General features: G+C 41.2%; 1 protein-coding gene across 5 annotated transcripts in view; it reads left to right on the top strand.

Moving 5' to 3' along the window:
• PPP3CA (protein phosphatase 3 catalytic subunit alpha) overlaps positions 1 to 26,063 on the top strand; it is a 743,055-nt gene that overhangs the window by 484,062 nt on the left and 232,930 nt on the right. For all 5 annotated transcript variants that reach the window (XM_030190749.1, XM_030190747.1, XM_030190748.1 and 2 more), the window contains exon 4: positions 22,620 to 22,731. In XM_030190749.1, the coding sequence (XP_030046609.1) occupies positions 22,620 to 22,731 (112 nt within the window). The remainder of the gene's footprint in view (positions 1 to 22,619; positions 22,732 to 26,063) is intronic.

Below are 26,063 nucleotides of genomic sequence, written 5' to 3'. Positions count from 1 at the left end.
ATACTGATAATATTAACATTAACTACTAAGAGAAAATAAGGATGTGATGTGTGAAGAGTGTGGATGAATAGAGGAAGTGTTGGGAAGGATGGAAGATTTGAGTGAAATGTTAGTGAATCAGATGAAAGGAAGGTGGATTTGTTAGTGAAATGATGGGACAACATTTCAGTCTACCAGGAGATATGTAATGGGGTTTTTAAAAAACATGGCAAGCTCACTTGGGTCTCCCAGCTGGGTTCTGAGTGCTGCTGGTGCTCCTTGGGGCGTTGGAGCTCCGTTTCCCTTCTGGTTGTGCTGACCGGAGTGGTGCTGCTGGGCGGAGGGCGGAGCTGCAGCTACTGCGAACTCAGAAGTGCACCCAGCAGTACAGGAGAATGCACTTCAGGTTCAGTGGGCACTAAAGGGAGCTGAAAGCAGCAGGAACAAGACCCAGGCCTCTTCCTGCATCTAGCATGCACACAGTGACAGCATGCAGGTGCACATGTTCACAGATGCCAGCTCACACTGGGCCCAGAAAGATTTATTTTTGAGTTATTTTGGTCCTGAATTGGCCAGGGAAAAGGTGCTGGCCGTAGAAGCAGGGTGAGGGGGGCCAGGGGAAGCTCTCCCTGGCTTGATTGTGGAGACAAGTGGTTTGTGGTCCCGAGGTGGAGCCAGCTCAGCGTGCACAGCCACGTAGCAGAAATCAATCAGGAGTGGAGCAGCAAGAGAGAGGAGAAAAACTCCATTGGGGGACCTTGGTAAGGTATGAGGGCAGGTTGCTGGGGATGGAAAAAATATTTTATTTGTGTTTGCCGAGGCAGAAATGGGGTAGTAAGTCCAGGTTATGAAGAATCATGTTGGTGCAGGCAAACACATACCTGCTGGTTGCCCTACTAACCAGGGTAAACATTCTAATTGCTGCCATTGCCTGTTGTCAGTTGGGAGGAGGGTACATGGGAAAGAGACAGGCTCTCTAGTGAACCTGCCTCTGCCCGTTTAAGGGATTTTGAGGAAATGTTGAAGGGTGAGTATAATGTAAAGGTTGATTAAGTGTGTGCTTGAGCAAATAGTGTTGAGAGCCTCGTGGATTTTAGTTGGCTCTTTAAGTTCTATGGTTGCTTATGTCCTGACTGAAAACATTAACTGGGAGTGTTGGGAAATTTTATGGCAAATGGTTCTTTGCTTATGGATTTATCAAGGCAAAGAAGATAGTTGCTGCATGTGGAACAAGTTGTTTAAGGCTAAGTTGACTGATGATTTTTAAAAATATTGAACTGATAGCTGAAACCTGAAAGGTGTACTTAAAGTGGACCTAATTGTCTTTGGCAGGGATCAGGCAGCTGGAGCTGTCAATAAGATTGTCAGAGTTATGTGTATGAAATCCTGCCAGTGAAAACAAGTATGTTTACCGATAAGAGTGGTTCCTGGAAAAGGGTTATGAGTCTCTGAGTTAAAGAAGTGAATAGACAAGTGTGTGTGTGAGAGAAAATGAACTTAATGCTTGAGTGGGTTTAGATAGGTGACACCTAATTATTCATTTTAATTTCTGGGAAAGCTAGACAGGAAAAGTAAATCTACATTCAAGAAGGGAGTGTCATCTGCTTATGTCTAGATAGCAGATCTCTTTCTGAGTTTTAAAAGCCAGCGAGTAGGGGAAGAAAGAAGTTGTCCATACTTACTTGTGAAAAGTTTTTGCTGAAGAACCATTGTCTCAAGGTGCCCACTATTAACTTTATGGAGTGTCCCTTAGTCTTTTATTTTTTAAATAATAATCAATTTTGTGTTTATCCATTCCAGTCCATTCTGGATTTTATAGACTGCTATCATATCCCCTCAGCCATCTCCTTGTCAGACTGAAGAGTCCTAACCTTTTTAGCCTTTCCTCATAAAATAGTTGTTCAGGCTCCTTAATCATTTTGGTCACCCTGCTTTGTACCTTTTCCAGTTCCATTACATCTTTTTTGAGATGTGTTATATTTTTTTCTCCTTTATGGTGGGATGAAAAAAGGAGCAGCAGCATCCAAGTTAACCATAATAAGATGGGTCAAAGAGTCCAAAAGGAGTGGGAAATTAGAAATGGCTCTTAACAAACAGACCATGGGATCACAGATTGGGTATAATACAATCTTTATTTGTCTTTATGCACTCATATATAAGTAGACAATGTCCTCGGTTTACATTCTCAAGGGATGTCTAGTTCCAGAGGGTCTTAAACTTGCTGTACTAGAAGGGTGGCAACGCCCTGGGCCAAAGTGAGCACAGTTTTGCTCATGAACATTTGTAGGTCAGCAATTTGAGCTTCCCTACATTCTTTTGCAAGGCATTGCTATTGGATATTCAGGCCAGGGAGATTCCAGGCTTTCATTAAGGTGTTCTAAGGGTTTTGGTTTTGAAGGTCCACCCAGTTTAAAAGTGCTTTGTTACATCCCATACATCTGGACTGGTCTGGTAATTTTGTTTCCTTGAGTACTACCAGACCAGTCCAGAATTCCACAAGAGTGGTCTCCACTTCTTGCTTGGTGGGGTATTTGAGGGGTTCATAGGCTTTCTTAGAGGTAATAATGAGTGGGAAAAGGCCTCACGATGCCTTTCATAGGGAAGTATACTGAATTTTTTATTCTCTGACCCCATCTGCCAAGAGGAGCACAACCCACACATCTGGACTGATCTGGTAGGATTCTAGGAAAGAAAATTAGCAGGTAAGGCAAATTTGTCCATATGCACCTGTGTATCCTTCTAAACTACTAACACAAATTCTGCAAACCTTTAAGCTGGCACTCTGCCCAGAACACACTAGTGCTAAAATTGTGTTCTTGTCATTATGTGTGGGGTAATTCTATAAGAAATATTTTATGCACTTATACTGGCATAAATATGCAAAAATGTCTTCATAAAATTATTCTCCTCATGTCACTGAAAATTCACAGATAGAGAATGTCACTTTAAATATCTGTCCCTGAATTTCTCTTGAAATATTTGATTTATTTTGCATTTTCTTGTTAACAGATCCAAGAAATCTGACATCTGACTATTTCTGCCTTTCTCTTCTTACAGCCTATGCAATCAAAAACATAGAAAATGATGACAGATAAAGACCATATGGTCTATCTAGTCAGCCCATCTATGTCGACTAAGATCTTCAATTCTTTCTTCTCCCTCAGAGATCCTCTATGCTTGTCAGATTTTTACTTTCAGACATTGTAAATAGTGGCTTATAAAGAACAGATGAATGCCTTTTTGAGGCTTCCAGAATGATTCACGCTTCTGCTTGTCTTGCTTCTTGCCAGGTGCCTCTCTTATTTGCTCTGTACAGTCAGTTGATGCTTGCCTCCTGCTCTCATTTATAAAACCTCTGGATGTTACTGATGCTTCTTGTTGGCAATTAACAAATTAGATTCTCCTCTTTGACTGTCACTACTGCACTAAAATTGCTCATTTCTCATCAATTTTACTTGTTATTTTTCCCCCATTATCTGCTTATATAGTACAGATGGGCAATATGGCAGCTCAGCTTAGACCTGTTTTCCCTAGAATTGGCATTTATTACACAAAGCTGTTTGCTTGTCTCACTGTTCTCTGCTTAAAACCGCATGCTGGCTTCATTTTCAGGGCTTTTCCACATCTGTTGTGGTTCCACAGACAGTAAATTGATCAGGCAAATGCATTTATCTTCTTATTTGAGTTTGATATTCTTGATGGGAAACAGAAGCAGAATAACTTAGGAATCGGGTGTGTGGCAGAATGGAAATAATTTTAAATAAAAATAAATAGCTTATAGACTCAGTTTTATGCTATATTTGATGCATGTCTCACATCTCAGTAACATCATAGATTCTACTCAATGGCATGCTTCCCTAAGCAGCACGCAGCAAGCTGTGTGTACCTTATTGCTTAAAACAATTTACTACATCCCCAAAATGACAAAGCTAACTCTTTGAGCTGCTATCTTGCAGTCTATTCATTAACACCTCCAGTAACAGTTTTAAAAAATGGATCTCTTGCCTTTATATGGATCCCAAAGTGCAAGTTAAGAGTAAATATCACAGCATCTAGGGTCTTTTTCTAGAACTTATAGCACAAGAGGCCAAATTGACCCAATGGAATTTTGGCAACAGATATATGACAATGAATGGAAAGCTCGAACGGATTCCACACATTACCTCTCTGACTGGGATGATAGATGTAGTAGCATATTAGACAAAATTGCTCCCCTTAATACAAAAATTTCACGAAGACATAATGTTATCCATTGGTTCAATGATGAACTAAAAAAACTCAAAACACTAACCGGAAAACTCGAACGAGCATGGAAAAAATCAAAGGACGAGCATATATTTAATGCATGGAAACAAACACAAAGAAAATACAAATATACAATAAGACGAACTAAAAGATCCCATTACAAATCTAAAATAGGACCAGACTACAAAGATCTAAAGAAATTATTTCATCTAGTAAAGAAGTTACTAGATACCACTCAAATCACAACAAATAACACAGACATTCCATCTGCAGATGAAATTTCCAACTACTTCAGGGAAAAAAATAATAACATTATGTAATACACTTCCTCAACACATCATTGACTTTGATTACTACATCAATGGTCAGAACCCAACCTATGAAGACTATCCAGCAGACCGTTACTGGTCTAAATTTGTTCTGAGCACTGTTGAATCTGTAGCCCATGCGATTTGGAAATTCTCCAATAAACATTGTAAATTGGATGCTTGCCCTAGCTACCTACTTAAATCTGTCCCCAAATGCTTCATTGAAGACCTTACTTCTTATCTAAATTACATACTCCAACAGGGTCTCTTCCCCGAGGAAAATGGCAACATCCTACTCACCCCAGTACCTAAAGACACAAAGAAAAAATCGAACGACCTCACCAATTATTGCCCAGTCGCATCCATCCCACTAGTAGTTAAATTGATGGAAAGCATGGTGTCCAAATAGCTAATGGAATATATGGACAAGTTCTCATTACTACATGAATCACAGTCAGGATTCAGCCCCTTCCATTGTACTGAAACTGTACTAGTCACTCTTCTAGCTAAATTCAAACATGAAATTGCCATAGGTAAAAGTATATTTCTCCGCCAATTCAACATGTCGAGCGCATTCGACATGATAAACCACAATATACTTTTGCATTTACTTGATCACCTCGGGATTGGAGGAAATATACGTAATTGGATCAAGGGTTTCTTAATCACCAGAACATACCAAGTTAAATCAAAAACAAACATTTCATCGTTGTGGAATGCACATTGCGGAGTACCTCAAGATTCCCCATTATCACCAATACTCTTCAATATAATGATGTCCCCTTTGGCCAACTTCTTATCCAGTCAAAGCCTTCACCTGTTCATATACACAGACGATGTCACAATTTATATCCCTTTCAGACATGACCTTTCTGAAATCTCCAATGAAATCGTTCGCTGTCTGAACATCATGGATTCATGGGCTAACTCATTTCAACTGAAGCTAAACACCGAAAAAACACATTGTCTTATCCTCTCATCCCCAGACAATAATTATAAACCCACAACCCTAAACACTCCTGTTTATTCTCTTCCTATTTCTGATAGCCTCAACATCTTAGGTGTTACTATTGATAGCCATCTTACACTTGAGAGCCAAGTTAACTCCATTATAAAGAAGATGTTTCATTCCACGTGGAAACTTAAACATCTTAGACCTTATTTCCTGAGGGAAATATTCATAACTTGATACAATCAATGGTTCTGAGCCACGCACAATGGAATATATGTGGAATGTAAAGTACAGCTTATGAAGAAACTCCAGACAGCCCAAAACACAGCTGCCAGGCTGATATTCGGCAAAACACGATTCGATAGCGCTGAACCTCGCCGATTAAAACTGCACTGGCTCCCAATCAAGGAACGCATTACCTTTAAAATTTGCTCTTTAGTCCACAAGATTATCTGCGGTGAAACCCCAGGATACATGGTTGACTTGATAGATCTTCTGACCAGAAACAGAACCAAAGCGTCACGTACCTATTTGAACCTCCACTATCCAAGCTGCATTGGACTCGGATACAAATCAACCTATGCATCCAATTTTTCCTACTTAGGTACACAAATGTGGAATGCAATACCAAAGAGTGTGAAAACGATCCATGACCATCTAAACTTCAGGCGATCATTAAAGACCTATCCGTTTTGCAAAGTCTACCCTACTGACCCAACTTAAATGCCTCAACTCTGCAATGCATCAAAACCTTACATCGTATTGGACATTATATATTCCTTATTTCCTTGACCCTTATTGTACTTGTATACCCTAACCTTACCTGACCCTTATTTTATACTGTATTTGTTTAACATCTACTGGACCTGGTGATCGCCTTTACGGTATTATGTAAGCCACGTTGAGCCTGCTAATTGGTGGGAAAATGTGGGATACAAATGTTACAAATAAATAAATAAACAGAGGTTTCCATAGCATCCCACAGATCAATCTAGAGACTTATGGGTGGAGATAGAAAGAATGTCTGAGGTCTGCTATAAATAGTCCTGTGCAGCAGTCCTTACCTCATATCTAGCAAGTGGATGATCTTAACTGTACAGCTCTGGATTGATTGGCTCCTGGCCTGGTCCCCTGGGTCTAGTAGAGGTGTCTTGGCCCTGGAAGTTTGAAATACACCTGGTGGCGCTAGGTCCCTCTCTTCTTTTCCCTGTCATCCCCTCTCTGCCTGCCCAGGGGTTCATGCCTTCTGTGGCCCAGTTAGCTCCAGCTTACTCTCCTGCCCCTTCAAAAAAAAAAAAAAAGGTCAGCTGTTTGACCCAGAAAAAAAAAAGAGAAAGAAGGATTGCAGTAGTCACAGTATGCTAGCGCCATTCCACTGTCTGCTGGAGGTCTGAGGGGTGCAAGAATTTGCAGCTGGATTGCAGGCTCCCTGTGGTGAGTAGAATTTTTGGATGGCGGCACTGGCAGAAACGGCGAAGCACTGCTCCTGGTGTAGGATCTGAAGAGCAGTGCCGGGCATCTGTGTTTTGTGTTCCCACTCTGACCCGCAGGGCGCCACGCAGCTTGAGCCTGCCATGCATTCTGGGTCCGCAGAATGTTTTGTTGCTTCGGAACACATTTTGGTGGGTTCGGCTGGACTTCCCTTATTGTGCGCACCTGAAGGTTGCCCTCTTTAATATCACGCCTCATGGCCTGGCAGAGGCACCAGCAGCAGAGCTCGCTTGTTGGCCCAATTTACTTGCTCTTCCCGATGTTGTGGATGCTGGGCAGATTGGGGTTCCTGGGGTCTCTCAACTTCCCAAGAGTTAAGAGATTAGAGATACAACAGGGCTTTGATGATGTTTCCCTAGGCTCTGATGTGGATGAGGACCATTTTTCTGGGGATTCCATTAGGGCCCTGTCGGATACCTTGCAGGAGGGTGAATTGCTGCCAGATGAAGGGAATGATCCCACTGTGGCTTGGCTTTTTCACAAGGAGGAGCTTCTGGCATTTATTATCTGGGCTCTGGAGGTCCTGAATATTTCCCCTCCTGATTCCCAGTTGGTTGGATCCTGTTCTCCTTCCATTGTGTCTGGCACAAAGATGTCTCCGAGAACCTTTCCTGTTCATGAAGCCACGAAGGTTATTTCAGCACAGTGGGGATACCCTGGACGCAGGCTTGCAGGTGGCCCAAGCTATGTTCCTGCTCTTTTGCTCCCTTAGGGGAAGCTTAAGGTTTTATGGCTCCCTTGGGTGGATTCCCTGATCACCACGGTCACTAAGGAGACCACCTTGCCTGTGGAGGGCGGCACAGCCTTCAAGGATGCATAGGATAGAAAGTTGAATGCCTCCCTCAAGATGGATTTCAAGGTGGCGGCCCTGTCTCTCCAGGCATCAGTCTGTAGCTCTTACACAGCCCGTGCTTGCCTTTCTTGGTTTCAGAAGGCATCCTCAACAGATGATCTGGTCAAGGTTCTGCCATCTCTGGTGTCTAGATTGACATATTTGGCTGATCTCCTTTACGATCTTCGGGCTTCAGCCAAGGGGTTTCCTTGTTGGTGGCATCTCACTGCTGGCTGTGGCTATGGCATTGGGTGGTGGATGCAGCCTCTAAGTCTCATACGGTTCGTTTGCCCTTTTGGGGTAAACTCCTCTTTGGGGCTGAGTTGTAGAAAATAGTTAAGGAACTGGGAGAGGCCCAGTTATGCCGGTTCCTTTCAGAGGTCCTTTATATAGCAATGACAGCAGCCCTTTCTGGACGAGAGGCGCTCTGGTGTCCCCTCCACTTGTCCTGCCCCGGCTGCCCGAGCGGCCCAATGATGGGGTCCCTATGCCATCCTCCTTGGAACATCCTCACTTTAATATTCCCTTATCTCTTGTTTGTCCTGTTTGTCCTAATTAGATTGTAAGCTCTGTCGAGCAGGGACTCTCTCTTCATGTTCAAGTGTACAGCACTGCGTACGTCTAGTAGCGCTATAGAAATGATAAATAGTAGTAAGTAGTAGTAGTAGTAATAATAGTTTGCTCTATTTTGCCCAGCACTGAAGTCAGGATTACCAGACTGTAATTTCCCCGAATCATCCCTGGAACCCTTTTTAAAATTTGGCATATTGGCTACCCTCCAATCTTCTGGTACTACGGATGATTTTAATGACGTTTTACAGATCACTAACAGCAGATCAGAAATGTCATGTTTCAGTTCTTTCAGTACCCTAGGGAGAATGCCAGTTGGTCCAGGTGATTTACTACTCTTTAATTTGTAGGTGCTCTTTATTCTATTCTACCTGTAGTAATTTAAGTGATTTGTGCTGGGTGGAGGGCTATGGCCAAACTAGTATACACCTTTCAATCTATTGTTGAATTAGCCTCTGTTATAGAAGCACAGATACTCAATTGATATTTGATTAATGGAACCTCTTTGATCATCTTATTCATGCTGCTAGACATACAATCACCTTCTTATCAAAAATGAAACCCAGTTTGGACAATTTGATGTCTCAGGTCTTTGATATCACTACCATTGAGAAAGTCATGCATCTTTTGAAGAACAGTTCGGATCAGCAACATAGCCAGATGGCCAGTTATGGTGGGCTTGAGCCCAAAATGGTGGACACAAAATTATGTCTCCTACCATCCCCCCCACCCACCCCCCCCACACACACTTGTGGCTTGGCATCTCTACCTCCCTTCCATCCCTCACCCCACCCAGAAACTGGCATCTCGCCCTCCCTCCCTTCTACTCCTCACCCCACCCAGAAACCAACATCTCTCCCTCCCATCAGCAGTCTGTCATCTCTCTCTCTTGACCCTCCTTTCCTTTGTACCTTTAAAACTTCACTTCAAAAGGTTGCCAACAGCAATTTGCAGAAGCTGCTTGTGCTGGCCCCAGAGCCTTCCCTCTGACACAACTTACTGTTTCAGCATAGGTAGGACCACATCAGAGGGGAAGGCTCTGGGGCCGGCGCAAGCAGCTTGTGTGGACTGCTGCTCACTTTCTGTGACCCCCCACCCCTAGAAGTAGACTTTCAAAATGTACACCGAAGTTGGGGGGGGGGGGGGTTGAAAGACTAAGAGATACTGGATTATCGTCAAGGGGAGAGAGAGATGCCAGGATTCTTCAGCTGCCGAGGCTTGGGGATCCCCGACAGCCACAGCAATGGTACCTCACTGTTGAGTGGGCCTGAACACAAAGTGGGTGGGCCCTGGCCAACCCATGGCTATACCACTATTTTTTGAACAGCGGGAGGAAGTATGCAGCAGACTTTGAATGCACTCAAAATTTGCAATAATGAGGCATTGATTGAAAGTCTATATTACAAAAGTAAATTATGTGTGATTTGGTAAAACAGCAGCAGCTTATACCCTGAAGAAACCTTTGGTGAAATAGAGATCCCTGTTGGGATGGTGTAATAAGATAAGTGCTGTCGTTTTGCCTCCTTTCTGCATTTTGAAAGAGTTTATCTGATACAGTTTAAATAATTTACTAAGTTTATATAATTTACACTGTAATACACTAAGATTGAACGTGTATTACAGTGTATCTGATTGGAAGAGAGATTATGGGAGGTTTTCTACCTGTGACTATAACGGGGTCATTATTGGCAGCATAATGTTGTTACAATGGCATTCCAGACTTGATGAGGTTTTTTCCTCCCTGAAACTTTAACATTAAAAAATGATAACATTAGAAAACTAAAACATAAGAGCACAACATAAGTTGTTTGGGCTGAATCCACAGTTTGTTTTAGTGTATATCCATAATTTAATTGTTAGTCGTGGGGGGGGGGGGGGGGGGGGGTCTTTTTTTTTTTTAGTTAAAGTGCACCACTGGTTGGACAGCTGTACGATCTCAGCCTCATATTGGGACAAGGGTCATTTATTTATTTATTTAGTTACATTTGTACCCCGCGCTTTCCCACTCATGGCAGGCTCAATGCGGCTTACATGGGGCAATGGAGGGTTAAGTGACTTGCCCAGAGTCACAAGGAGCTGCCTGTGCCTGAAGTGGGAATCGAATATTAATTGCATCAGTCTCAATTTGAGTCTTTACATTTCCTTGAGATGGGAGTATTATTGGTTATGTACATATGAGTTTGTCAGTGGTTATTACTGCTTTTTCTTCCTATGATTTTAGTAACCTTGTAGACATACAGTCCATCCAGTCTGCCCAACAAGTTAAACTCATAGCATAAGACAGCATTTCCCAAATTGTGCGCCGTGGCAAAGTCACAGGGGTGCCACGGAGGGAGCTGGGAGATTCATGCATGGCCACAGAGGATCCTGGGCCCCTCCATGCCGGAGGTTAGGGAGGCAGAAGGCTGCAAGGGAGCAGCGAATCCTGCCCCCCCCCCCCCCAAAATTGGAAGATGAGGAGCGGCTGTAGAAATGTTCCCGGCAGTGATTCCCATACACTCCCTGCCGCTAACTTAGGGACAGGATGCGGTGGAGAGGATGCTTCTCAGTTAGTGACAAATAGCATGTGGGAATCGCTGCTGGGGACCTGTTGAAACAAGAGGGTGATTTGTGGGTGGGGGATGGAAAGAGATGCTGCATGGGGGGGGGGCATAATTGGGGTGGAGGGAGAGGAAGGGAGAGATGCAGCAGTGGGGTAGTGAGGAAAGGAGAGATGCTGCATGGAGGTAGAGAGGGGCAGAATTATTGGGGTGGGGGAGGAAGGGAAAGATGCAGCAAAGGGGTAGTGAGGATGAGAAAGGGAAAAAATCTTTTTATATGGGGGTGGAGGGGAGGGAGAGATGCTGTGTGGAGAAGGATGAGAAAGGGAGAAATGTTGGACATAGGGGTGTAAGGGAGGGAGAAATGGACATGGGTTGGAGGAGAGGGAGAGATAATGCATGGGGTGAACAGCTGAGGAGCTGTTACAGAAGGTGCTCGATACTATTGGCGTAGGTTTTGATGGCGTGTGACAAAAGAGCTCACTCCTTTCTGTAGTTAATTGCTCTCAATTATCAAGATTTGTGACAGTATTATACGCTAGAGGTTGTTCCTGTAATAATTTAGAGTCATTTACTTGACTATGTAGTAATTGTCTTACTGCTTCTTCTTAAACTTGTTGCAATTATTAGTAGTTTGCTTGAGGCCTGAAAATGTGTGCTTTCAATCAAGTATATTATGATGTGGCACTGATTGTTCTGATCCAGGCTTGTGGGCTATATAGCTACTTGTGTCCTCCGGCTAGAACTGTGCATTCATTAGAGCCTTTAGTTTTAACAGCTTTACCAAAGTGTTCTTAGATAGAGGAACTGAATATCAGTACTTCCTTGTTAAAGATTTCTGTTTTTCCATCAACAAGCAGGATTGATCTGGCATATGAGCTGCTGATGTTTGTACATATTGCTGGGTAGGAACAGCTCTCCTATAACTCAGAACTTAACGTAAAGATCGGAGCATGCATGGCCCGTTCCTCAGTTTTGTTTTTGTACTGTGCCAAACAGATGCAAAACAAAGCTCTCTCAATTATTTGAAAAATGTTATATCAACAACGTTGTTTTGCATTATTTTTGTTTCTTTTGTTGTGTATTTCCTTTATTATATTGTATTTTATTTTCTCACTCAATTGAAAATTCTTTGTCACAGAAGTCCAATTGCTGACCTTTTCGGTGTGTCAGAAAGATCTGGAACAATTCTGGGTTTCTTTTCTGCTAGACTTTAAGTATAACTAGTCTGAATGTGATCATTACACTCAGATGCTCTTGTGAGCCAGAAAAGGACTTCCTCAACCATCTCCACAACCATTATGAGGCTAAGAAGAGATTTATTTTAGCAAATAAAGACAAGAGATTCCTTGTAAGGAGGTCTGCTGTTTCTTCATAGCCTAACATAGTAAATGATGGCATAAGAATAGTCATACAGGATCAGACCAGTGGTCCATCTAGCCCAGCATCCTGCTTCCAACAGTGGCAAATCCAGGTCACAAGTACCTGGCAGAAACCCAATTAGTGGCAACATTCCATGCTACCAATCCCGGGGCAAGCAGTGATTTCTCTCATGCCCATCCTGTTTGCCCCACAAGATAAACTCATAGTGTAAGGTGTGATGCATGTATACTTGATCCTGATTTTTCCTTGCCATTTTCAGGGCACAGAACATAGAAATCTGCCCGGCACTTGCCTTGTTCTACAGTTATGGAAGCTGAACCTGTCCAGCTACAATCAGGGCAGACTGTAGAAATCTGCCCAGCACTGGCTTTGCTTCCCAATTACTGGTGTTGCAATCTAATCACTGAGAACCTTGTTTGGTTTCACACCTTCTATACAGGATTCCTTTGTGTTTATCCCATGCATTTTTAAATTCTGTTACCATTTTCATCTCCACCACCTCCTGCGGGAGGGCATTCCAGGTATCTACCACCCTCTCCATGAAAAAACTACTTCCTGACATTAGAGTCCCCACCCCCCACTCCAACCTCAATTCACGTACCTCCTTTCTTCTGCTGGCTATAACCCTCTCGATGCAGTCTAGCATCCTTCTGACCGTAGTCACCTGCACTATTTCATCACCTTGAGATCCTCTGATACCATCACCCCAAAGTCTCTCTCCTGAACTGTGCTTATCAATCTCTCTCCTCCTACCTCATACATCTTCTTTGGATTTTTACACTTCAAGTGCATCACTCTGCACTTCTTGGCATTAAATTTTAACTAATGTATTCAAGAAGATGAAAGAGACTGTTTCAATCTTTGATCAAAAAATCATTCTCAGAAAGTTCCAGCTTATAGTAGTTTATAATTAGTAAACTACTGGTGGAGTACAATATATTTGGAAGGGAAGAAGCCTCAATACCCTACCCTCCACCCTTTTAAACTTTCAAGGTGGCAGGACTTAACAAGGGTCAGTTTTCCTCACAGGCATAAAGAAACCCTTCAAAAATAAAAAACAACAATTGTTAAAACTCCACTTGTGTTCATTTACTATGAATTAAAAAACTGATACATGATTTAAATAAAAGGAAAAAAGCTTTCAAACAGAAGAAGTGCTCATCCACTTCTAGTATCAATAACATAGTAAATGAAATGACGGCAGAAAAAGACCTGCATGGTCCATCCAGTCTGCCCTACAAGATAAACTCATATGTGCTACTTTTTGTGTATCTAACCTTGATTTGTACCTGTCCTTTCCAGGGCACAGACCGTGTAAGTCTGCCCAGCACTATCCCCGCCTCCCAACCACCAGCCCCGCCTGCCACCACCGGCTCTGGCACAGACCGTATAAGTCTGCCCAGTACTGTCCCCACCCCCTCCCGCCACCGGCTCTGCCACCCAATCTCGGCTAAGCTCCTTAGGATCCATTCCTTCTGAACAGGATTCCTTTATGTTTATCCCACGCGTGTTTGAATTCTGTTACCGTTTTCATTTCCACCACCTCCCGCGGGAGGGCATTCCAAGCATCCACTACTCTCTCCGTGAAAAAATACTTCCTGACTTTTTTCTTGAGTCTGCCCCCCTTCAATCTCATTTCATGTCCTCTCGTTCTACCGCCTTCGCACCTCCGGAAAAGGTTCGTTTGTGGATTAATACTTTTCAAATATTTGAACGTCTGTATCATATCACCCCTGTTTCTCCTTTCTTCCAGAGTATGCATGTTCAGGTCATCAAGTTTCTGCTCATACGTCTTGTAACGCAAATCCCTTACCATTCTCGTAGCTTTTCTTTGCACCGCTTCAATTCTTTTTACATCCTTCGCAAGGTACGGCCTCCAAAACTGAACACAATACTCTAGGTGGGGCCTCACCAACAACTTATACAGGGGCATCAACACCCCCTTTCTTCTGCTGGTCACACCTCTCTCTATACAGCCTAACAACCTTCTAGCTAGGGCCACCGCCTTGTCACACTGTTTTGTCGCCTTCAGATCCTCAGTTACTATCACCCCAAGATCCCTCTCCCGTCCGCACCTATCAGATTCTCCCCGCTTAACACATATGTCTCCCGAGGATTTCTATTCCCTAAGTGCATCACTTTGCATTTCTTCGCATTGAATTTTAATTGCCAAACCTTAGACCATTCTTCTATCTTCCTCACAACAACAGCAACTGTGGCCAGAGTTACACTGCAAAGCTGTCTCAAGGCGTGACCGAAGTATTCTAAGAATAAACGTGTTTAAAAAAAACACAAAGTGAACAAACTCACAAACACACCTGTGCAGTAAAATCCAGGAACTGAAGCATACTTAAAAAAAAAAAAAAAAACTAGGATTCAATTTACTGTTTTCAAATTCAACTCATTTATTGTTATGCTTTTAAATTTTTAATTTGTATGTTAAATTGTACCTTCTGTACACCACCTTGGGTCAATCTCTTCATAAAGGCGATTAATAAATCCCAATAAAAAGATTTAAAACATAAGTACTTGCCAGCGTTTTTAGGTACCAATTTCTCCTTGTCATCAGGATCCCTCTAACATGGCCACAGGACTACTTCCTTAAATCTCTGTTATAAAAGTTGGCAGGTACTTATGTTTTAAATTAGTTTAAGTGTGTTTCAATTCATGGATTTTATTTCACAGGTGTGTTTGTGAATTTGTTCACTTTGTGGTTTTTTGAACATGTTTCTTTCTTTATTTTTAAAATTCTTTAGTCACACCTTGAGACAGCTTTGCAGCGAAACTCTGGCCATAGTTGGTATGATTGATACTAGAAATGGATCAGCACTTATTTTTTTGAAAGCTAAGTTTTTGCTTTTTTCTCTTATTCGTATTAGTTTTTGGATCCATAGTATTTGAACACGAATGGGATCTTAACAATTGTTTTTGGAAGAATTTTTTTATGCCTGTGAGGAAAATTAACTCTTGTTAAGTCCTACCACCTTGAAAGTTTAAAAGGGTGGAGGAAGGGTAGTGAGGCTTTTCCCCTTCCAAATATATTATACTCCACCAATTGTAAACTACTATAAGCTGGAACTTTCAGAGAGTTTTTTTAATTGAAGATTAAATTTTAACTGACAGATGTTTGACCATTCTTCTAATTTTTGGAGATTTCTTCTCATGTTTTCTGCTCCCTCCAGGGTACCCACTCTATTGGCTATCTTCATGTCATCTGCAAAAAGGCAAACTTTTCCCTTTAACCCTTCAGCAATGTCTCTCACAAATATATTAGACAGAATCAGCCCCAGTACCGACCCCTGAGGCATGCCGCTGCTCATCTTCCTTTCCTCCAAGCGCATTTACCACCACCCTCTGCCACCTGCCGGTCAACCAGTTTCCAATCCAGTTCACCACTTTTGGTCCTAAGTTCAACCCTCTCAGCTTATTCAGGAGTTTTCTATGGGGCACCATATCAAAGGCTTTGCTGAAATCTAAATAGATGACATCTAGCGCATGTCATTCATCAAATTCTATGGTCACCCTGTCAAATTTCTATCATATCATCCTGGACTGAACTGTCTGACACCTCCAGGTACAGTGACTCTAATGGTCCAGATGCTAAAGACTACTACCAGGTATTTCTTAAACTGACTAGTGGATCTTTGGAGGTTACCAGGCCCAAAGTGTAGCCATCTTTTGAGTGTTCATACAGGCCTGAGAGGAAGTTGTCTACAACTCCCTCCAAAGCACAGAAAAAAGCAAGACATGGTGCTAAAAGTGTTCCTAAACAAAGGATGGAGCACTTATTCTTAGCACTATCTATTGACTCAGCACAAGAGCAATGATACTGCGGCATTCACTACCTCCATTTTCCCTGGGTTCTGACATTTACACAGAAGTGCTGCAAAAAATTTCTAGATCCAGATTTTGTTCTGCTTAAATTCTTTTGATGCAGACAAATATTTTACTGGAATTAATAAACATAAGACCAAATTCTTACGGATAACCCACAAAATGGCATCAGGAAGGATTTACCTTCAACCATAGGGAATAATATTTACACTTTTGATCTGTCTGCCTGTGTATTCGGAGTCCAAATGGATAACCAACTTACAATGAAACCCAGATTAATAAAGTAATTAAAAATTAATGTTATCTTTTGAGGAAGTTGAGTAATCCATAAATATTTTGACCTCCAGGCATTTGCCTTACTAGTACAAACACTTACATTATCGCAGATGGACCATTATAATATTATATACTTGGGATGTTATAAATATCTGGTAAAAAGACTGCAAATGATACAAAACACAACAGTAAGACAATTTTTTATTTCTGGGTATGATAAGATTTCTCGTTATTTTCAAAGACTGCATTGGCTTCCTATTGAAGCTTGGTTTCAATTTAAATTATCTATTTTAATATTTAAATTTTTATATGGTCTTGCTCCACCATACCTAACCACTCTAATCGACCTGTTTAGGCAGGATGGATCATTTATTTCGGGATCAGTATCTTATCCACTTTCCATCCATAAGGCACATTGAGTCTTTTAAACAATTGGGACTAGATTCTATATATCATGCCTAAAAATTTGTTGCCAAAATGAAATTCGGGTAGGCGTATTCTATAAAGTACACTTTAATTTAGGCATACTTTATAGAATAAACCTAAATTTCCACATGGTTTATAGAATGTGCCAAGCGCTGGTCCACGCAACTAAATTTAGTTACGGACAATTATGCCAAGTAAAACCTGGTGTAAATCCCAACGCATAAATTAGGTATGGAGCCGGGTGTATTTTATAATAACACACACAGATTTTAGAAATGCCCATGACCTGCCTATTCCACATCCACTTTTCACCTATGCGACCTATATTTACATGCACCATGTTACAGAATACGCTTAGCAAGTAATGCACATAAATTCTCATTAATGCCAGTTAGTGCTGATAATTGGTTACCATCCAAATATCAGTGCTGATTAGCTTGTTAATTAAGTTATGTGCATTGTTATGGAGTCTGCTTTGTTTTCCACGGGGAAATTTTGGCGCAATATATAGAATCTCGGGGATGGTGTCTTTCTTCTTATATCAGGCCCCTTCTATTTGGAATGGTCTATCTTCTGATTTGAAAGTAATAATTTAATATTTATAAAATGTTTGAAAACTTGGCTATTTCGGAAGTTTATATTATCTAAGTGTTGCTAATTTTTACTCAGCTTATTTTCATTTTATTTGTATGTTATGATGGTAAGCTTTTTACATTTGTTTAATTTAATATATTTCTTTGTATTTTTAATTCATTCTTTGATCCATGTACTGTATAGACATTGGTGGAATATAAATCTTTATGTAACGTAATGCAGTGAATTCCATCTGACTCTTCTCCCCCAGCAATGAATGAGTGAGATTTGTCCAGCACATGGCCAAAAAAGTGCTGTTTCTCTATAACAAGAAATAAAACTATGTGCTGATGTTTTTGGCCTGTTGAAATTTATAGAGGCCCTAATGGCCATGGTGTCAGTGCCTGTTAATGACCTTCATCAACAGTTAAGTGGAGTTTACCACAACTTAAGCTGCTGAACTTCACTTAACTGTAGAACTAGTTTCTAAAAAGGCTGATGTTAAATATATGGTCCAACTGGTGTCTATTTTCAGTAAAGTTCAACTGTTCTACTCTTCAGTTGCTGCCGAGAAAGCCATAAAAAAATCTGAAAAATGCAACGAGTTCTCCAGTATCCTCCCTCCTGGAAAAGATCCATACCTACTTGACCATTTGGGAAGTAAGGTCTTCCAGGGAGTGATACTTTTGTCCTTCATTGCTGCTCATCAAGTTTTATATGGTGCAGTAGCTGCATAGCATCTTACAGAACTCTATAACATCCTAGCTCGCTACCAACTAACAAGTGTGGAACCCATCTTATGTGAATGGCTTGCAATGACTATAATGCACCTTCTAGAATCTCAGCATTCTGCTATAATGACTAGGATGGCCACATGCCTCATGCCTGTGTGAGGACTTTCACATGAAACTGGCAGATGCTCCATGATTTGATTTGTTTTATTAGCTTTATATACCACTTTTCCAAACAAAATATTAAAGCCGTTTATAATACACCAATGAAAATGCACAATAGAAAACTAAATTCAAAAATATACTACCCATAGTATTGTAGATGCTCCATGCACTAGTGATTCCATATTTGGAGAGAAAGTAAAGGAGACCTTGAATATCATAAAAGACTTGCTCAATCTTATATCATTTTTCCTCTCTGTGTGCTAATACTTTTCATTGCCATTGAAATTATTATTACTGTAGAAGAACCTTCTCATTTCATAGACAGCTATAACAATTCAAAACCATTGTTTTGCTAAACCATAGAAATCATCAAAGAAAAGCACGTCTGCTCAACCAAAACAGCAACCTGTGGAGGAGTGGCCTAGTGGTTAAGGTGGTGGACTTTGGTCCTGGGGAACTGAGTTTGGTTCCCACTCCAGGCACAGGCAGCTCCTTGTGACTCTGGGCAAGTCACTTAATTCTCCATTGCCCCAGGTACAAATAAGTACCTGTATACAATATGTAAGCCGCATTGAGCCTGCCATGAGTGGGAAAGTGCAGGGTACAAATGTAACAAAAAAAACTTTCTTTTGACGTCAACCCCTGGTCTCAACCAGTGCTTCTTTAGAATCTGAACCCTGCCCTGCTTTTATGGAGTTGGGTTCAGTTGTTCTTATACCAATTGGAGCAGATTACCACAGACTTCTGCATCCTCAGTATAATAAAGTCAGGTTACCAAGTAAAGTTTCTCATGCAATCACCCAAATGTCCCTTAAAATTGTCTCATCTCCTGAAAGCCCATAGTCTATTGTAGGAAGAAACTGGTCATTTCTTATAGAGCAATGCTATATAACCAGTTGCTGACCTCGAAAGGAATCAATGCTTCTACTCCAGGTACTTTCTCATTGCCAAGAAAGCAGGAGGCCTACACCCTATCCTGGATCTCAGAGACCTCAACCTCTTTCTCTGCAAAGATAAATTCAAATTGAACACTATTCCCTCCATTCTGTGGTCCCTAACCTTAGATCTCAAAGACGCCTACACTCACATCCTGATATATACCTGCTGCAGGCAAAATTTCTGGTTTCAGCTCTGTGGAGACCACTACCAGTACAAAGTCCACCCTTTCAGTCTTGCATCAACCTCCAGACTTTTTATTAAATGTTTTGTAGTTGCAGCTGCCATCTACACAAACAAGACTACTTGGTTATAACTCTTTCTCCTACCAGAAGGCAAAAGAGAAGCATTTCAGCTCAGGCCTGGGTCCTGGGAAAGTTTGAAGGTTGAGTGGCCTTGTTACAGACAGCCCAAATTTCAGGGAAATGGCATGTACAAAAAGTGGTAAAAGATGGCTTTAGGAAATTGTATATATTGAGATGACTGAAAAATCTGCTCAGTTGTACTAATTTCAGAAATCACCAACGAAATCAAGCTAAGCTTGAATATCATGGACTCATGGGCAAACGCATTTCAACTAAAACTCAACACAGAAAAAACACACTCTCATCCTCTCATCCCAATACAATACGAACAAACCCACAAACATAAACAACCCAGATTATACCCTCCCTATCTCAGACAGCCTGAAAATTCTCGGTGTTGCAATCGACCGTAACCTCACACTAGAGAACCAAGTGAAATCTACAACAAAGAAAATGTTCCACTCAATGTGGAAACTCAAACGTGTGAAACCATTCTTCCTGAGGGAAACATTTCACAACTTGATACAATCAATGGTACTAAGCTATGTAGACTACTGCAACGGAATTTATGCGGGATGCAAAACACGGCAGCCAGGCTTATATTTGGAAAAACATGATTCGAAAGCACCAAACCCCTCCGAGAAAAACTGCACTGGCTCCCATTCAAAGAACGTATTGATTTCAAAATCTACACCCTGGTTCATAAAATTATCTACGGCAAAGCCCTGGGATACATGACAGACCTCATAGACCTACCAACCAGAAACACAACAGGATCAACACGAACATACCTAAATCTCCACTACCCAAGCTGCAAAGGACTCAAATACAAATCAACCTATGCATCCAGCTTTTGCTACATAAGCACACAACTATGGAGCGCATTACCAAAAGCCGTAAAACAACTTATGATCACCTAAACTTCCGGAAATCATTAAAAACTAACCTGTTCAAAAGGCCATACCCTTCCGACCCAACTTAAATGCCTGTACCCTGCAACACAACGAAACCAAAGCTCGTAATGGACATATAATAACTCTTCCTCTCTATGATTCTCTTCCTCTCTACAATTCCCTAATGCGTCTGTACACACGAACCTTATTCTATCACAACATTACTATATTTGTTCATACCGGAATTGGCGAACGCCTTTACGGTACTATGTAAACCACATTGAGCCTGCAAATAGGTGGGAAAATGTGGGATACAAATGTGACAAATAAATAAATAATTCAGAGTATCATGACACCATGTTTTGACTACTGCAATAGGCTGATGCTTGGTTTAAAGGAAAGTTATTTATGGGCATTGCAAGTAGCATAAAAATGCGGTGGCAAGGGTTTTGACTGGTAAATCTAATTTGATCATATTACCCCAGTATTGAGAGAGTTTCATTAAGAGTAGCCATACGGGGTCAGGCTAGTGGTCCATCTAGCCCAGTATCCTGTTTCCAACAGTGGCCAAGTCAGGTCACAAGTACCTGGTAGAAACCCAAATTGTGGCAACACTCCATACTACAAATCCCAGGGCAAGCAGTTGCTTTCCCAGGTCTGTTTCACCAGCAGACTATGGACTTTTCCTCCAGGAACCTTTTTTAAACCCAGATACGATAATCGCTGTTACCACATCCTCCAGCAAAGAGTTCCAGAGCTTAACTATTCATTGATTAAAAAAATATTTCCTCCTGTTTGATTTAAAAGTATTTCCATATAACTTCCTTGAGTGTCCCCTAGTCTTTGTACTTTTGGAATGAGTAAAAATACTAGGGAACTTGGCTTCCGATAGAACGGAGGATTAAATTTAAGATCTTGACCCATATGTTTAAGGTACAAAATAGACAGATATCTTCTGTATATATCAACCTAGACAATTATTGAGATCTGGTGGTCAATGTTTATTTGATGATGCATTATATCAAGTGATTAGGTTGGAAGAATACAGAAATAAGATCTTTACATAGCAGGTTGTATTCTTTGGAATGCAATTCCAAAGCAGTTGAGAGGGCTTCAGAATCTAATAGAATTTAGGAAAGAAGTAAAAACCTTGTTATTTTTTGAGGCTTATAGTGAAACATAATTTGTTTTAAATTATAAGCACAGTATGATGGTATATAAGTAATTGGAGAGATATTGTATGTGTGTATTGAGTTTCTCTATATTGTATAACATGTATGAGCTTTTACTATTGTGCATGTAATTATGTAATCTGCCTAGAATCTTTGGCAATAGAGCGGAATATACAGTTTTAATAAACAAAGTTGAGAAGAGTAGCAAGAGTGGTAGTATATATTCTTGACATCTTCCCTTGAGCACAAAAATAATGAAAACATAAAGGCTCATTTTTGGTAGTTCATTGAGAAGAGAATTGTGACATCCAGGTCAGCATGTGCTTTGTTCCTCTGGACTAACTTCAGAGGCTTTTGTAAAATACTTAGAACAAGATTGGCAAATACAAAGTTATTTGCCAGCATATCCAGAGGAAGAGGTGATTCTAAAAAAAAAAAAAAAAGACTGCACATAGGGAAAAAAGAAGGTCCAGCTTTTCCCAATGAGTTTTTATGAAAATTGTTGTCCTCGCCATAAGTTTCTTTATCAGAACAATGAAGGAGGAGAAAGACTTTAGAATCTCAACAAATTGCCTTAAAGTTGAACTTTCAGCTGAACTGGCTTCCTCATTTGTCTTAAAAAAAAAACAAACCTCCTTGTGATTACATTGTATTTGGGGTAGAGCCTGGGTAGACAGAGGTAGGATTCCCATTTGTGTGCATAATTTACAGAATACTGCAAGTTACACGCGTCCCTGCCACATTTAGGCACTTGCACTTATACAGTTCTTAGGTTCTTCTGCTATACGTATTCGTCAAGGAGGTGATGAGATAAATTGCCCGTTGAAGTCATCTGAGCCAAAGCAGAGGCATTTTTCAAAACAAAAGTGCATAGCAAAGTTTCAGGACTGTACCATAGTGTAGGTAGGAAATGACCATCAGTAGCCTTGGATGACCTTTTATTGATTTATGGTATTGTCAACCAATAAATGATGCAAACCAAGAATTTGTTTTGTTTTGATTTTTCAGTGTGTGCTATACTTGTGGGCCTTGAAAATTCTTTATCCCAAAACCCTGTTTTTACTTCGAGGAAATCATGAATGTAGACATTTAACAGAATATTTCACATTTAAACAAGAATGTAAGTATCATTTATGTTCAATGACTTCTCTTTGTATACTGTAGTTTAATGATATATGTATCTTATATTTGGTAGATAATAGGGATGGATCTGTTTGTGAATATGGCATTCTTGCCTTTATTGTTGGAAGTGCATCTTATCAAGAGGCAGATTCACTAAAGCGCAGTAACTGACGTTACTATTAAAAGAAGGCTATTCTGCACATGAATTGCCACCAGTCCCATTATTTTCCGTGGGGCCGAGTCACTAAAAATTCACATGGTAACTTGCTGTAATTGTAGCACCGGTTATCATGCTTTGTGGAATCAGCCCCAAAACCTGGCAAGCAGACCTGGTTTTAGGAGCCATCATCTCAATTTGGTAAAACATAAAAAGTATAAACTGTACAAAGCAGATCGTTGATAAACCAAGATATGTTTTATTAATATAGCAAAATTAAAATATGTATACATATCATAGCCCGACACAGGCCGTGTTTCGCCCTACTGGGCTGCTTCAGGGGCTAAAAAATAAGATAATAAATAATAAATAATACGTCTTAACATCTAAATAAAAACGTAAGATAATAACATAGAAATTACATAAATTAAACATAAAAAATGTAATTTCTATGTTATTATCTTACGTTTTTATTTAGATGTTAAGACGTATTATTTATTATTTATTATCTTATTTTTTAGCCCCTGAAGCAGCCCAGTAGGGCGAAACACGGCCTGTGTCGGGCTATGATATGTATATGCATATGAGTTTCTGTATACATATTTTAATTTTGCTATATTAATAAAACATATCTTGGTTTATCAACGATCTGCTTTGTACAGTTTCCACTTTGGAGTTTGCAGATCGTCTGCCCCTTTGTTTTCTTAAACATAAAAAGTATGACTGAAATTCTAGTGTTTCTATAGTGATATTGGACTGCAGATATGTTGAATAAGCCCATAATTCTTTAGTGTAGAAGAATGGTTTGCAAACTTGTATTGGGACAACAGCATGCATATTTATCTCATGCACATTCATTGTAGGTACCCTTAAAACCTCACTGACTGGTGCTTCCCAACGGCAACTATATTATGCTGTCTGTCATGTTAATTTTCTTGTATATGAATATTGTAAACTGCTTTGATATTTTGAAGGGAAGGCAGAATGGTAAAATAACAAAATTAAACCAAATCATCTGTATAAAACACAACAGATATAATGCTGAGAGAAAATGTATATTCAGATATGATTAGATCCGAAATGCTTATAAGGGAAAGATAACCCCTTCCTCTTATTGGATAAATAACCCAGACAAAAAGGATATATTTTAGGCATGACTAGGCACGATTAAAATTTGTAATTGCATGGTTGATGCATAAAGTGTCTCCCTCACATTTATTCCTGTATAGTACAATATATAAATAACAGATGTAAATTCTCAAAACTGACATATTTCAATTACTGAATTAGAAATAAAATCATTTATCTAACTCTTGTTGTCTGGTGATTCTACCTTTTCAATCATCTCATTCCCTGCCTCTGGTTCTGCTTCCTTATGCTCCCAGCACAGTTCTGTACTCTGCTTCCAGGGCCTCCTGTCTATTCACTATTTTTTTCTTCTTTTTCTTATCCTGCCCTATAATCCATCTTTCACATTCATCTTTCATCCATTTTTCCCTCCTTTTCAAATTTGTCTAGTTTCTATCTCTTCCTTTCCTCGCCATTCATGGACACCATCGCCTCCATACTCTCTTCTGTTCCCTTCCTTGGGCACCATTTCCTCCTGTCTCTCTTTTCTCCCCTCCCCTTCCCTTCCCCTCTATGGGCACTGTCTCCTCCTGTCTCTCTTCTCTCCCCCTCCCCTCCATGGGCACCAGTTCTCTTTCTCTCCTTCCCCTCTCCTCCCCTCCATTGGCGTAGTCTCCTCCTGTCTTTCTTCTTTCCCCTTCCCCTCCGTGGGCACTCTCTCCTCCTGTCTGCCTTCTCTCCCCTTTCCTTCCATTGGCGCAGTCTCCTCCTGTCTTGGTGTAGTCTCTTCCTGTCTTTCTTCTTTCCCCTTCCCCTCCATGGGCACTCTCTCCTCCTGTCTGCCTTCTCTCCCCTTTCCTTCCATTGGCGCAGTCTCCTCCTTTCTATCTTCTCCCTCCTTCCTTTCCCCTCCATGGGCATTCTCTCCTCCTGTCTGCTTTCTCTCCCCTTTCCTTTCCCTCCATAGGCACCGTCTCCTCCTATCTGTCTTCTCTCGTCTTCATTTCCCCTCCCCTCCATAGACACCATCTCCTCCTGTCTCTCTTCTCTCCCATTCCCTTCCCCTCCACGATCATCATTTCTTCTCTGCCCTCCATGATCACTATCTCCTCCTTTTCTCTTCCCTCCCCTTCCCTTTCCTTCCCCTTCTCTCCATGGGCACCATCTCTCCCTTGCCCTCAGTGTTCACATTTTTCACCTCCACTCCAAGATCACCATCTTCCATCCCCTATTTCCACATCTGTCCCTCTCAAACACATCTGTTTCTTACTCTGCCCTCCACCTAGCAAATCTTCCAGCGCTCCTGAACCCCCTCCCCTATGGTCCCCATTCTCTCTATCTCTCTCCCTCCCTTGAACCCTCACCTCCACCCCCCCCCCCCCCCCCCCCCGTGGTCCACGTTCTCTCTCTCTCCTTATACCTGCTCCTCTCAGCCCTCTGACTTTGCATTTAGAGCTGAAGACATACTGCTTCTTTCAGTTGCCTAAAGCCTGGACACAGGAAGTTCTGTCAGAGGAGGCAAGATGCTACAGAGGCTTCCATGGCTGAAAGAAGCAGCATGCCTTTAGTGCTCCAGCATTAAAGGCAAAGTTGAGGTCCAAGAGGAGCAGGTATAAGAAAATAGAGAACCAGTGCTGCTGCCTACAGCCTCTCCAGCCTTGTCCCGGACCCGAAGTGCCGCGGACTCATATTTCCGCATTTACTTCCGGGTGGCGGGTGCGTGGCTCTACCTTCCCTTTCAGCCTTGAGAGCACAGCAGCAGGGCTGACCCAGACCGAGACCCAGCAGCCGGTCTTTGCAGCCCCAGTAAGTCGACAAAGGAAGGAATGAGGGAATGAGACGTTAACGTGTCTGAGTTTGAGAAATGCCATCATAGACTGTGTTGCAGTAGTTGTTACATGAAATGATAAAAGTTTGAAGGGAGGAGAAGTCAAGGAATTTACTGATAGATCGAAGACGGCAAAGCCAAAAGAAACCCTTTTATACCACTTGAGATGCCTGGTGCTCAAAAAACAGGGTGGAATCAATAATTATAACCCCTAAACAGCGGAATGAAGAAACTAGATGCAGTTGTGTATTGAAAAGTAGTAGAAGGTGGGGGAAGG

The sequence above is a fragment of the Microcaecilia unicolor genome, chromosome 2 (assembly GCF_901765095.1).
Source record: "Microcaecilia unicolor chromosome 2, aMicUni1.1, whole genome shotgun sequence".
Classification (NCBI taxonomy): Eukaryota; Metazoa; Chordata; class Amphibia; order Gymnophiona; family Siphonopidae; genus Microcaecilia; species Microcaecilia unicolor.
This window is presented reverse-complemented; position numbering and strand designations above follow the sequence as displayed.